Genomic DNA, 12,527 nt, shown 5'->3' with positions numbered 1-12,527 from the left:
AATTGGAAAAATTATACTTTATGACCATGGTGCAACCTCGACTTATGCCTCAAATGGTGATATAGATGGTATAATTGAGGAATTCAATAGTAGACGCCAACGCCAGATAAGTAAACAAGTTCAAAGTTTGAGTGACATTGAACAGCAAACTAATCAAAAATCAGTATCATCTGTTGGTGGATCTGCTATTCAAAAAGTATCACAACATCAAGTTAGATCCTTTATTCCTACATCAGGATCATTAAACGAATATTTCTATCCAAGATCAGATTCTGATGATGATGATGAGGTGGAGGACGAGGAAAGTGAACAGGATATCGATGAATATGACAAAGATGTTGGTACTTTCAACATGTATAAAACGTTGAATCAATCATGCCAGTTCAGTGAAGATTTGGAAGAGTTAGGTCCTCAAGAATTATATATTTTTATCTATGGAAATGTGGTTCAAATCTTTTTAAACTAGAATTCAACTAGTGTATAGAAATCCTTGTTAAGCAATCGTATCCAAAAAAATGTCGTCACTTTCCAAATAATGTAAACATAAATAAGCTCTTTTTTGCAACAAAAGGAAAGTAATACACAAAAACAAAGCAAACGCCAGATAGGATCGAAGACCAAACGAAAAAGGAGAACTAAGATGAAATGAAATCTTTGAAGTCTAAACGCTCCAACCTTTTACCTATTCTTGAAAACCCAACAAATTAAAGTGATACCTGTTTCTCCTCACTTGAAAGTTATGCAAAAATGGATTTTTGGTCTTGTCTTAAATTAAGAAATAATATAACTTTGTGCAGGACTGTTTTGGAGAAACATAAAAATCAAATTGAAATAGGTCTTTTTATCTGTTACCTATCACACATCAATTACACAATCATATTTTATCATACAGTCAAGTTACATAGTATTCTCAATTAAGGAATCATAAATACCAATTCAATTTACTTAGCAACAATAAAATGGTTAACAAATCCTTGAAAACCGAATTGAGATCTAATATTAAGGAGAGGTACAAGACGTTCTATGATCGGTACCAAGGTCTTCTTAGTCTGGTTGAGTTTTTTGCTATAATAATCGGTGTTACGGTACGTTTGATTTTGACTTATGATGATAAATTGCATAAGGAATTTTTAGTATCTGGTGAAGAAGCTGCTAAGGCCGTTGAAGAACAATTAGAACAAATAAAAAAATTAGCAAAATTAGACCCAAAACCAAACCAAAAGCATAAAATCACCAAACCAAAAGCAAAAAAAGGTAATAGAAAGGCACTTGACAAGACATATTTAGCTAATTCAACTCGGAGAAGAAAAAGCCAAAACGCAAGACAAAAAACATTATTCAAAAAAACTGAGGAACTAGCAGTCCTATGTGGTATTCAAGCATCCATCGTAATCAGTCGTAACGGAAAAGAAATTGTATCTGGAAATTTTGGTGAAATGAGACATGATAAAGAAGAATTGAAAATATTAACTAGATTAATTAAAAGACAAGAAGAGAAATCATGCACAAACAAAGATCCGCCTGTTGTTATGCCGAATGATGAACAACCTGCTGAAGTTAATGATGCTAGCAATGACGAACCAAATGATATTCCTCAAGAAAATGAAGACGATACTGATAATTCATATGAAGATTTCTCTAGCGATTTATATGGACATTATGCTTCATGGGAAGTTTTAAATACTACTCCAAATGATTTCGAAACTAGATCTACCAATAAAGCCGAAGAAACTGGTAATATTTCAATGAAAGCCTCAGAAAATACCCAGGTTAATCAGAAACAGAATTTATATTTGAACAGTAATTCCCAAACTGAAACTGCTGCTAGTAATAATATTGATTTAATTTCTGATGACCTTATTAATTTCAAGGAAAAACAAGAACTTCCATCCTGTTACATGAGGTTTAGTCCACCTCCTGATATGATTACATTTTGAATGATATATTCAATTGAGTGGTTAGAAAATAAATTTATGATAACAAACGACTGAAAAGTCAATATTATAAATATCTGGCCTATTTATAGTACAATATAAGTTGATATTAGTATGTAGAAGGTGATATTCTATGTTTTAAATATATATATTGATAAATTGAGTATTTCATTACGTAGAAGTTAAGGCCATCTGTTAACTGATGATATTTTGCCCCCACTCGTCTTTATAAAATAGAATTACATAGTAGAGACTAGTGTTCTTGAGGTTGAATAATATAAAATCAGACAAATTTTCTTGATGATCTAATTTAAATTTAATTCAATCAGTTTTTTCAGACAAAAACAAAAACAAAAACAAAAACAGACATTTTTTTTCTTTTTTTTTTTTTAATTGCCGCAATAGGTACTCAAAATTAAAATAGTGAGTGAGTGAAAAAAAGGGAAAATGTTTCTTGTATTTAGGAAGGGAACTTTTTTTCTGTGATCATATTTTAGGATTTATTCATTTATTCATTTATTCATTCATTTCCTATCTACTCATTATATATATCAGCTCAACTTAACTCAACTCAAAAACTCTGAATGAATCAAAATAATATTGAAAGTCCACCAGCACAGGAAGATCCAGAAGATGACAATGACAATAACCATACAAGCCAATTTATCTATGAAAGAACATATCTTTATCAGAATCAACAAAATACCATATATGAATACGGTATTGATGAATCACAATTCATTTTGTCTATTTTGAATAATGTGATAGAAAATCTTCCAATTCAAGATCTAACATCACTTTATGAAACCTCCATAATTAATGAATCATTGGATAATAACGAGATAAATTTTGATTTGGAGAATTATTACTTAGGAGTACCATTACACAGGCAAAGAAGTAATGCCATTGATTACTACGATAATGATAACGAGGATAGTGTCGACGCCGCTGATGTTGCTGCTACTAATTATGAAGATGATGAAGATTATTTTATCATTTTTTGGTATTATTTAAACTTGGGTTAAGGAATTGGATTAACCAAACGTTTTTCAAAATACTGATTACAATCAACAAAATATATTCATATATTAAGGGAATTGGTTTATTTAATGAGAAGGGTGGAGATTTGTGTCAATATAGAATGATATTTTTTAGATATTTAGTTTAGTTTATTTTACTTAAATTGACTTATTAAGAATAAAATAAGGTAAACGAAATCTAATAATAGCATCCCTAGGCGGGGTCAAATCTTATTTGAACACTAATTAATCATTTTAAAAGGTTTAGTCGCTCACCATCTTAACCACATGGAAACTGATAGAACTTTGTTTTCTTTACAGTTGAAATACACCGATGCACCTACGTTTTCGCAGCTACCGCCAAACAATTTTGTTTGAAATAATCCGTTACACAAACCCAATAAAAACAAAACAAACAAAAATAAAAAAAGAGATTTTATCTCAGTCATAAATTTAGAGAAATAGCGTCGTGCAATCTGAAAAAAAAAAAGTTTCGCAACTTCTAAATAAATGATGTCTCTGTAAAATGGTCTATAAATACGACGCTACTTCCCTTTCAAATTCCTTTTAAGTTATATTACTTTCTTTGTTTCACTATCAACAGCATATCCTTTTACTTTTCATCTAATGCCACCTTCAGAATCATCCTCCAATTTAGGCAGATCTAGACTTTCATGGGAGTTAATTGAAGTTTTAAGAAACAGAAAATCAACTTTCTTTAAAAGGCTTAAAGGTATTATTGGTGGTGGTCTTCAAATAAATAAATACACAGGTTGTGAAATTGCTATTTTAGTTTCCTTTGAAGGTGAAGTTTATTCCCATTGTACTTGTGATTTGAATGAAATTTTAGATAAACATAAAGCCACCGATCCAAATAGTAAATCTCAAAATCTTTGTAAAGACATCGTTAGAGATCTTATTAAAAAATATGAAGCAGCTGATCAAGGAGTAAGAATAGAAAATCAAGTTGGAAGAAGTATTGATCAAACAAGAAGAAATTCCGAATCCACAAGTTCTTTAGCTTCTTCAAGTTCGGAACTTTATTCCGCTTTTGATGATTATAATGAGTCGGGAAATACATGTTTAGAAATTCTAGATTTAGAAAATGATCCTTTGCTTTCAACAATTATCTTAGATTTAAATGATAACTATTTCCATTAAGTTTTACTTTGATTTACTTTATGTTGTTTATCCTCTTTCATTTCAATCGTTTAACATTTAATTCATTTATTTCGTTTAATCTACTTTATGTTTTGTTTCGTTGCCCTTTGATAGCCGACTATTTACTGTGATACCCATTTTTAATTCTACTAATAAAAACCAAAAACAAAACCAAAATCTCAAAAAAAAAAAAAACAAGGGCCAAATAATGGAGTTTTTATGAACAACATACTTAGTTTTGAACTTTCTCCATATACTTTAGTTTAAATTTTGTTAAAAACTTTTATAGTACAATGAATAACAAAATTGAAAAAGATGAAACTCATTGTAATCTCAACCATCTCTCAATGGTTGCTTTCATTGAATGTATATGTTTAACCTTTAACTTTCTTCCACTTTCTTATTACATACTTCAGATTACAAGTAAACCGTCTACACTTAACACCATGAATATCCCTATAACTAATACACTATTATAAATCGATTATGATAACTAATTATAAAAACAAAATGAATCTATATCATAACATTATCTAAACTTTTACTGCATGATAGTTGAACAAATACCACCTCCAATTGATCTATCTATAACATATTGACAATCATTCATCACCAAATATTTTAATCGAGAATCATAAATCACTTTATGATATTCCTTACAAATACTATAATATTGAGCATCATTATTATCAGTTTTGAAGAATACATTGATTGAATTTAACGCATATTTCTCCTTTTGATTAAATTTATCATGCTGGAATAATTGATTATTGAATTTAAGAATCTCAATATTAGGGAATAATGATAATATCCCACTATTGAATAATATCTCGGGATTTAAATGATTAGGAGCATTTTTATATTTTAAATTGATAGATATTTTACTCAAATGAGGACTAATAAATGATGATAAATAATCATAATACCGTAATTGACAATGAGTAGTGAAATTTAACAGTTTTAAATTGATTAATTTTTCATTTAAATGATGTAATTGTAATTGATCTAATGTCATTACATTAAAACTTTTATTAAGAAAAATTTCAAATGATTCAATTTGATCTAAATGGAATATATCATTCAAAACTTCTAAATTCTTACAAAGTCTAATATCAAAGTTTAAACTTAACGATTTAACTTGTTTAAACTGTACTTTTAATGATTTGAAATGATCTAATATTTCAGTGGAGAAATTATTTAATTTTATAGCTTTTAATTGACCATATATTGAAGTAAACCCATCAATGATTAATCTATTAGCTTCAGGATCACCCAATGGATCGAAATTAAGATTTAATTCGGTTAAATCTGATAATCGTTGATAATCAATACCAAAATTATTCATCAGATTGATTTGGAAATGATTGAAAGTATATGGTAAAGGAGATTTATAATGTTGATACATATGAAATTTGGTGTATGGTAACATTTGATTTAAACTATGTTTGAATTCTGGTGAGAAATCGGTGAAATAAAACAATACTTTCTTAATCAATTGTCTTTTAGTTTGAAATTGATCTAGATTCATAAGTCTTAAAAAGGTAGGTTTATTAATTATAGTATAATCAAGATAAAATTTGGTATGTAAACCTGGTTGAACACAAATCCCCATTTGATCGGAACCATAACTATCATAATTATACACCACTATATGTTTGAATAATCTATGCATGCAATAAAAGTACATGGTGGAGTTGACAAGTGATAAGTTGATGACATCGAATTGATTTAAATTATCAAGAATTTGAAAGATGATATCATCAGGTAAGCTATCTAAATAGATAAGATTTCTTTCAGGCCATATATGAGATATTATGTTTGATGTTGTAGTAACTATTGATGATGATGACTTTGATTTATCTGATAAACTGCTGCCATTGTTTGTGTAATTAAGCGCCAAAAGATGCTGTTGTTCTAGATCTGATTTCAATTTATGAGTATATCGTGATATGATGGTTTCATGAACCAATAGTAGGAATACTATGATGATACATAGTTCAACTAAGGTTATCATGGTATATGCCTTGGTTTAAATATGGTTGTAAAAAGGAGTGTTATTTTAAATGAAACGAAAGTATAAATCCGTGCAAAGATGAGAGTTACCTTCAAACAGTGAGATGAGGGTATGAGATTGTACACTACTGATAATATACCACTGTTTAATAATAATAATTAGTGGTTAATGGAAGTTATATCATGAGACTATACTATATATACATGTATACATATATAATTTACATATCATTTGGTAAATCAAGTTGTTTATATATCATTTGACAATGGATCTAGACACTCAAATTTTAATGACGTAAAATAACAACTGATGGCTACCGCTACTGAGAAGAAAAACCAATTTTGTGGAGAAGTGAGAAATGTGGGGGAAAACAGCGAATAAACAAAATGTTGTTTGTAATAAACATTTTTAATCTAGACTGTATAGATTAGCTAAACATACACATCCATTATCCATTGTCTATTGTTTTTTGTTTATTTGTTTACTTAAATCTAGGAGGGGAGAGCTCGAGTTAAAGTTATCTTATCAATTTCGTTTAAAGGTCTTACTCCTTTTTAACTCTTTTACTTGTCCTTTTTGCAGGTGATTTGCTTGTTGCATCCCCTCTTTTTCGTTTACTATCACTACCACCACCACTAGTTTCACTCTCTTCTTTCACTTGCTTCTTTAATGGTTTTTGTAAATCAGGTACAAAACAACTGGTTCTACCTCCTATGGTAACATAATCAACTCCATATCCTTCACTAGTCTTAACCTTTGGTCCCTTTTTCCTCGCTTTACCCCATCTAAATATCATTAACCAATCATTAGGAAATTTCGTCACTTCTCCTTCCACTTTAACACTATATTGACATACATAAATAATCGAATTATATAATCTTTCAATTATAGGATCAATTATTGTCTTATCATCATTACTAACTATCTTATTTGAAATCACTTCAGTAGGATGAATTCGAGCATTATAACATACTTCATCTCCTACCCAATTCCCAATTCCTGCAAAATATGCTTGATCTAATAATAAACTTTTAATAGGAACTTTCTTCTTTAAGATTAATTGATTGAAATCAACAAGTGGTAAGATCGGTCTTCCATAATTATCAGGTGCTGGATCACCCCAGATGAATTCTTTATCTTTCTTGGCATCATAAGCTAGTGGCTTAGAATAATCAGGTCCTAATGCATTTAAAGGACTTTGAGTTAATAAACTTTCATTAGTTTGATATTCATCTCCTAATAATAACCGTATTCTACCTAATCTTCTTGCATCGATAAACGCTAAATCTAATTTTGAATCATCTTTTTCTAAAACTAATTCCATTTTAGAAAATCTTGGAGGCCATTCAGTTACTACTTCTTCCTCTTCCTCTTCTACTACCTCTTCTTCTGTCTCTTCCTTTTTAAAATACTTTGATTCAGTTCCAGTCTCCTTTGCTTTATTCAATTTATCCAAGACTTTAACATCACCACCACTCTCCATGAATATCATATGTGATTTAACATTCTTAATCTTAATCATACCAGTCATTCCAAAATGCATAAGAAACACCCCTGTCTTCTTCGGCTCATTGGCCAATTTCAATCTTATCCAAAAATACTTCCCATGTCTACCAATCGAATCAATGACTGAATTGGTCAAATTATTAGTTAATTTTTGTAATTCTCCTTCAGGATCAGTAGCATTCTTTAAAGCTGGGAATAATAAATTATCATTATGTAAATTGACTTTAGCAATCTTATAACCTAATACATTTCTTCTTAATAAAGCACATACATGAGCTACCTATATTAGTTGGTTAGTTAATATTCAGATTTTTCATTATTTAACGTGTATCGCGTTTGATTTGAAGATATCGTTCAAAATTCTTCTAAGAAGACCGTTACACTCTAATTAAAGGTAAATTGCTTACTTCTGATACTTCAGGCATCGTTACAATAGTACTAGAACTTGTGTTGATATAACAATGTAGTGTATGAATCCTTAAGTAGATGTACCTAGTAGTACTAATAGTGTAAATCAAAATTTGGTTTACAATTTTCGCACCAACTTAAAATTATAATTGAGGGCAAAAGGAGTGATGCTAGATAACACATTCTATATCATCAACCATTACAATCATACACATATATACACATACCCAGAATTGATCAATCATGAATCGATTATTTGGATCAAAAAGCACAGTGCCCAAACCATCATTGAATGATGCAGTGAAAAACATTGATGAAAGAGTAGGAGCTCTTGATGTTAAATTAACCAAGATAAATGCAGAATTATCAACATATCAACAAAAGATAAGTAGAATGAGAGATGGACCAGGTAAGAATGCCTTGAAACAGAAAGCATTGAAGTTATTAAGACAAAGGAAGCAGATTGAGGCTCAAAAGGATCAATTAGAGAATCAATCATGGAATATGACTCAAGCTCAAATGACCACTGATAATTTACAAAATACAATGATTACCGTTGATGCCATGAAAACAGCTAATAAAACTTTAAAACAAACATATGGTAAGATAGATATCGATAAGATAGAATCCTTACAGGATGAAATGTTGGATTTGATTGATAAATCAAATGAATTACAAGAAGCTTTACTGACAAGTTATGATGTACCTGATGATATAAGTGAAAGTGAATTAGATGCTGAATTAGATGCATTAGGTGAAGAAATGGATTATGAAAATGAATTAGCTGAAAGTGGGGTCCCAAGTTATTTGAATTCAGATGCTTTGGGTACCGATAATTTACCAACCTTTATTGATGAACAACCAACTGAAGAAAGTGCTGCTAAAATCGCTAATTAACTTAATCTAATCTAATTAAATATTTTATTTTTTAATATATATATATACACTTAGTTAATATCTATTTACAAATGGTTTAACTAACTCTTTTAATAGCCATGAAATAATTACCAACATCGGGAGTGGAAGTGAACTTCCATCCATAAGCAGGTAAATAAATACATCCCTTAGTATCAATAACTTTAAATGAACTCTTTCTTTCTGGATCTTTATCAAACCATTCTCTAATTTCTGATTGATCAATATATTTTTCTAATGTATGAGTTCCAACAGGAACTATTCCCAATATATGTTCACCCATAAAGATTGTGGTAAACCAACTTACAAAATCTCGATTAATAGTAGATATGAAAACCCAACCTCCCACATTAACTTTATTTAAGGCCTCAATTAATACCTTTGAAGGATGATCGACATGCTCTAACATTTCAAACATCGTCACCACATCATATGTTTCTGATTTGGGTATATCTTCAATAGCCATTAACTCATAGTTAAGTTTATGTTCATCTTCATTTAACATTGGATCTTTCAATTTATGTAATTTTGCGGCTTCTAATACATCCTTCGATAAATCAATTCCTTTGACACTCTTTATAAAACTTAATCTAGCCATTGATTCTGATAATATCCCTCCTCCACAACCAATATCCAATACACTAAGTTTCGAAGCATTCAAGATATCATCTCTTCTTTCTTCTTGTTCTTGAATTATAGTATTTCTCACTGGTTTAGGTAACAAATCAACATTGAAAGGAGGAATATAAACTTGTTCATCTTCAGGAGTTTCTGGATCATTCAACTGTATATGATTACGAATGGTACTATAGATGAAATCCATTCTCAATAAGTTCATTTTATGTAAGATTCTTTGAGGTCCATTAACATCCCACCAACTTGATGCCAAGGCATTAAAATGTGACATTTCATCTTCTGATAATGATGTGAATCCAGAATTGGTGGAATGAAGACGTGAACTACTTCTTATACCAATCCTGATACCAATTGTTATACAACTAGGTATAGTTCGTACAGGAAGTCTCATAGTTGTTATCAATATTGACTTGTCGTATACGAGTTCACAGCAAACTAACAAAATATTTTCCATTGAACAATTTTAACCTCGCGCGGAATAAACACTTTAAAAATTGAAAATATGCTTTTAACTGTATACTGTTTTGATAAACACTTATATAACTTATCTATACACCTCTAACTGACGGAGTCCATATGAAATGTCGGATGATGAGGAGAGTTTGGCAGCAACTAGATCGAGACGTGCCAACGCTGGGTCTCGATTGAAGCAGTTGATTGCGTTGGAAGAACAATCTTCTGATCATTTAAATCAATTCGTAACTGAAGATGATGAAAATGTTAATTTATTATTCCAAGAAGATGAAAATGATGATGAATTCATAGATGAAGACATAGATAATGAAAATTTAGAAGGGATAGATGAAGAAGATGATGAAGAAGGAGGGGATGAATCAACATCCCATAAAAGAACTCGAGAAGAAGTTGATGAAGAAGATGATGACGATCAAGATGAAACTAATGTGAATTCGGATGATGTGTTGTCTGATTCAGATCTTTCCATGTCTGATTCAGATGAAAGTGAAGGAGAGAAAGAACTTCAAAAACAAGAAAGGTTAAAGAAAAGAAGAACCAAAACAGTCATACCGACGATTAAAAAGGCATCATCACTCCAACCCAAACCCAAAAAGATTAAGAAAACCAATCTAATAACTTCAGATTCACTTTTATTATCCCAACGAAGATCATCATCAAGATCAGCAGCTATAGAGAACAAACAAGCTTTGGTAGAAAAGTTAAAACAAAGTGAAGAAAGACGATCAAAATTAGCTCCAGTGGTGAGGGTTCAGCAGGTGGAGTTAACTCAAGAAGAAAAGCTTGCTGAAGCAGTTGAAACAGAAAGAGCAAATGTGGAGTCATTAATTCGATTCCAAGAACAAGAGATTTTCAAAAAAGAAAAACAAAAGAACATGTTTTTACTGAAACGACTAAAGTTAAGAAATGTAATCAGAATATTAAGTAAAGATACCCATATTACACCTCTTGAAGAAATCGAAGAATTTAGAAGAATTCATGAAATGAGTAAGAAAAAGAAAGTTGGTAGAAGAAAGAAGAATCAATCTGAAGAAGTTGAACCTTACATTAGACTTCCAGGTGATATTGATTTAGAATTACCACTTGTAAAAGAAGAAATGGAAAGAGAAAGAATAGAAAAGGAAAGACTCGAAAAGGAAGCTCAAGAAGAGGCTGAACTTAAAGCTAAATTGTTAGCATCAGAAGCACCAACGGAAGGGGATGATATATCGCTTGGCAAAGTTGAAAATGGAGACATCGATATCCAATCAGTCAAAGTTGAAGAAACGAATGGCGATGTCCTAGAAACAAATGGTGTTATTTCAGTAGAGGAAACACCTGAAGTAGCAGTTGCCGACGAAGATGGCGTTATTTTACTGAGTGAAGCTACAGAAGAAACCAAGTCCGAGGAAGGACCTATTGAAGTTGCTGAAGATAGTATTGAAAATATCCCCGAAGAAGATATCAAGAAAGAGGAACAAAAGGTTCAAGAAGATGAAATTGCGGTGGAGGTTGAAGAGTTGATATCTGATGGTGATGAAATAGAAAATGAAATTGGACATACGTCTGATGCAGAAATCGAGGCAGAAATTAAAGACGTATCTGAAACTAACGGCGAGGTTGTCAAAACTGAACCAGAAGAAACAAATACTTCACTTATAACAGATGACAAAGAGGCTAGTATTACTACAGGTGAGAAGAAAGTCAAATTTCTTGATGAAATTGACCAAGATAACGATGATGAGTTGAAAGAAGAAACTCCAGCTACTGACAATGAAACCACCATAATAGAAGAAAATCAAGAAAATAAAGAAATATTTGAAGGTCCACCACAGAGGATATCGAGAAATACCATCTTTCTCCTTGATTTCGATGAAGACAATAAAGACTTCAAATTAAGTAACAGTAGTAACGTCAAAACGATTCTTTTTGGAGCACAATCATTATTACCTGCATCTAGAAGATTCAAAGATATCAAGACCATTATCAAAATCGGAGGTAAAACAAATCCATATGAGAGTAATGGTTTAAAGAGTGAAGATTCATTATTCGAATCTACTCCAACTCTAACTGCTGATGACCCTATGTTTGAAGAATTAAAGAGATTACCAAGATTAGGTGTTAAACAAGATTTATTCGAAGAAGTTGAGGATATAGTGGAAACAGAATCAACTGCTATCATAATCAAAACCGAAGCTCCTACAGGGTTATACTTACCTAATGGTAATAAGAAGAATTGTTTAATCTCGGGAACTGAAGTTAAATATTTCGATCCATCAACTGGTATTCCATATAGTTCAGTTGAAGCTTATAGAATCTTGAAATTGATCGAACAAGGTCAAATCCCATGGTACAGTCTCACTGATGACAATAATGATACTGGTCCAGTTGAGATTTATTTGGGTTCAAGAGATGGATCCGTCAAACACGCTAAGGGTGTTCCTGAAGGATTTGAAGGTTAGTACAACCAATTTTGTATTA

At 30.9% G+C, this 12,527-nt stretch overlaps 7 protein-coding genes across 7 annotated transcripts; 4 read left to right on the top strand and 3 right to left on the bottom strand. All coding sequences in view use genetic code 12, as the record gives it.

Annotated features, from left to right (window-relative positions):
• Nucleotides 1–959: 959 nt before the first annotated feature.
• On the top strand, nt 960–1,937 carry DFJ63DRAFT_337537 (uncharacterized protein; the record flags this gene model as incomplete). Its single annotated transcript, XM_064908570.1, has 1 exon — nt 960–1,937. One exon carries the CDS (start codon nt 960–962, stop codon nt 1,935–1,937), a length of 978 nt encoding a protein of 325 aa, XP_064760163.1.
• A 1,643-nt stretch (nt 1,938–3,580) lies between these two features.
• Nucleotides 3,581–4,114, top strand: DFJ63DRAFT_315449 (uncharacterized protein; the record flags this gene model as incomplete). The annotated part of the gene is made up of 1 exon (XM_064906551.1): nt 3,581–4,114. One exon carries the CDS (start codon nt 3,581–3,583, stop codon nt 4,112–4,114), a length of 534 nt encoding a protein of 177 aa, XP_064760162.1.
• Nucleotides 4,115–4,655: 541 nt separating this feature from the next.
• DFJ63DRAFT_315448 (uncharacterized protein) lies at nt 4,656–6,128 on the bottom strand (the record flags this gene model as incomplete). Its single annotated transcript, XM_064906550.1, has 1 exon — nt 4,656–6,128. One exon carries the CDS (start codon nt 6,126–6,128, stop codon nt 4,656–4,658), a length of 1,473 nt encoding a protein of 490 aa, XP_064760161.1.
• Nucleotides 6,129–6,400: 272 nt separating this feature from the next.
• FPG1 (Fpg1p) lies at nt 6,401–8,172 on the bottom strand. Its single transcript, XM_064904321.1, has 2 exons — nt 8,042–8,172; nt 6,401–7,914 (listed from the first exon to the last, which is right to left on the bottom strand). Exons 1-2 carry the CDS (start codon nt 8,057–8,059, stop codon nt 6,673–6,675), a joined length of 1,260 nt encoding a protein of 419 aa, XP_064760160.1. The 5' UTR covers nt 8,060–8,172; the 3' UTR covers nt 6,401–6,672.
• A 113-nt stretch (nt 8,173–8,285) lies between these two features.
• CTA1 (Cta1p) lies at nt 8,286–8,939 on the top strand (the record flags this gene model as incomplete). The annotated part of the gene is made up of 1 exon (XM_064908569.1): nt 8,286–8,939. One exon carries the CDS (start codon nt 8,286–8,288, stop codon nt 8,937–8,939), a length of 654 nt encoding a protein of 217 aa, XP_064760159.1.
• A 76-nt stretch (nt 8,940–9,015) lies between these two features.
• On the bottom strand, nt 9,016–9,984 carry COQ3 (hexaprenyldihydroxybenzoate methyltransferase; the record flags this gene model as incomplete). Its single annotated transcript, XM_064908568.1, has 1 exon — nt 9,016–9,984. One exon carries the CDS (start codon nt 9,982–9,984, stop codon nt 9,016–9,018), a length of 969 nt encoding a protein of 322 aa, XP_064760158.1.
• A 190-nt stretch (nt 9,985–10,174) lies between these two features.
• On the top strand, nt 10,175–12,508 carry DFJ63DRAFT_337531 (uncharacterized protein; the record flags this gene model as incomplete). Its single annotated transcript, XM_064908567.1, has 1 exon — nt 10,175–12,508. One exon carries the CDS (start codon nt 10,175–10,177, stop codon nt 12,506–12,508), a length of 2,334 nt encoding a protein of 777 aa, XP_064760157.1.
• Between the last annotated feature and the right edge of the window lie 19 nt (nt 12,509–12,527).

This window comes from Scheffersomyces coipomensis (assembly GCF_036884675.1).
Source record: "Scheffersomyces coipomensis strain NRRL Y-17651 chromosome Unknown DFJ63scaffold_7, whole genome shotgun sequence".
Classification (NCBI taxonomy): Eukaryota; Fungi; Ascomycota; class Pichiomycetes; order Serinales; family Debaryomycetaceae; genus Scheffersomyces; species Scheffersomyces coipomensis.
This window is presented reverse-complemented; position numbering and strand designations above follow the sequence as displayed.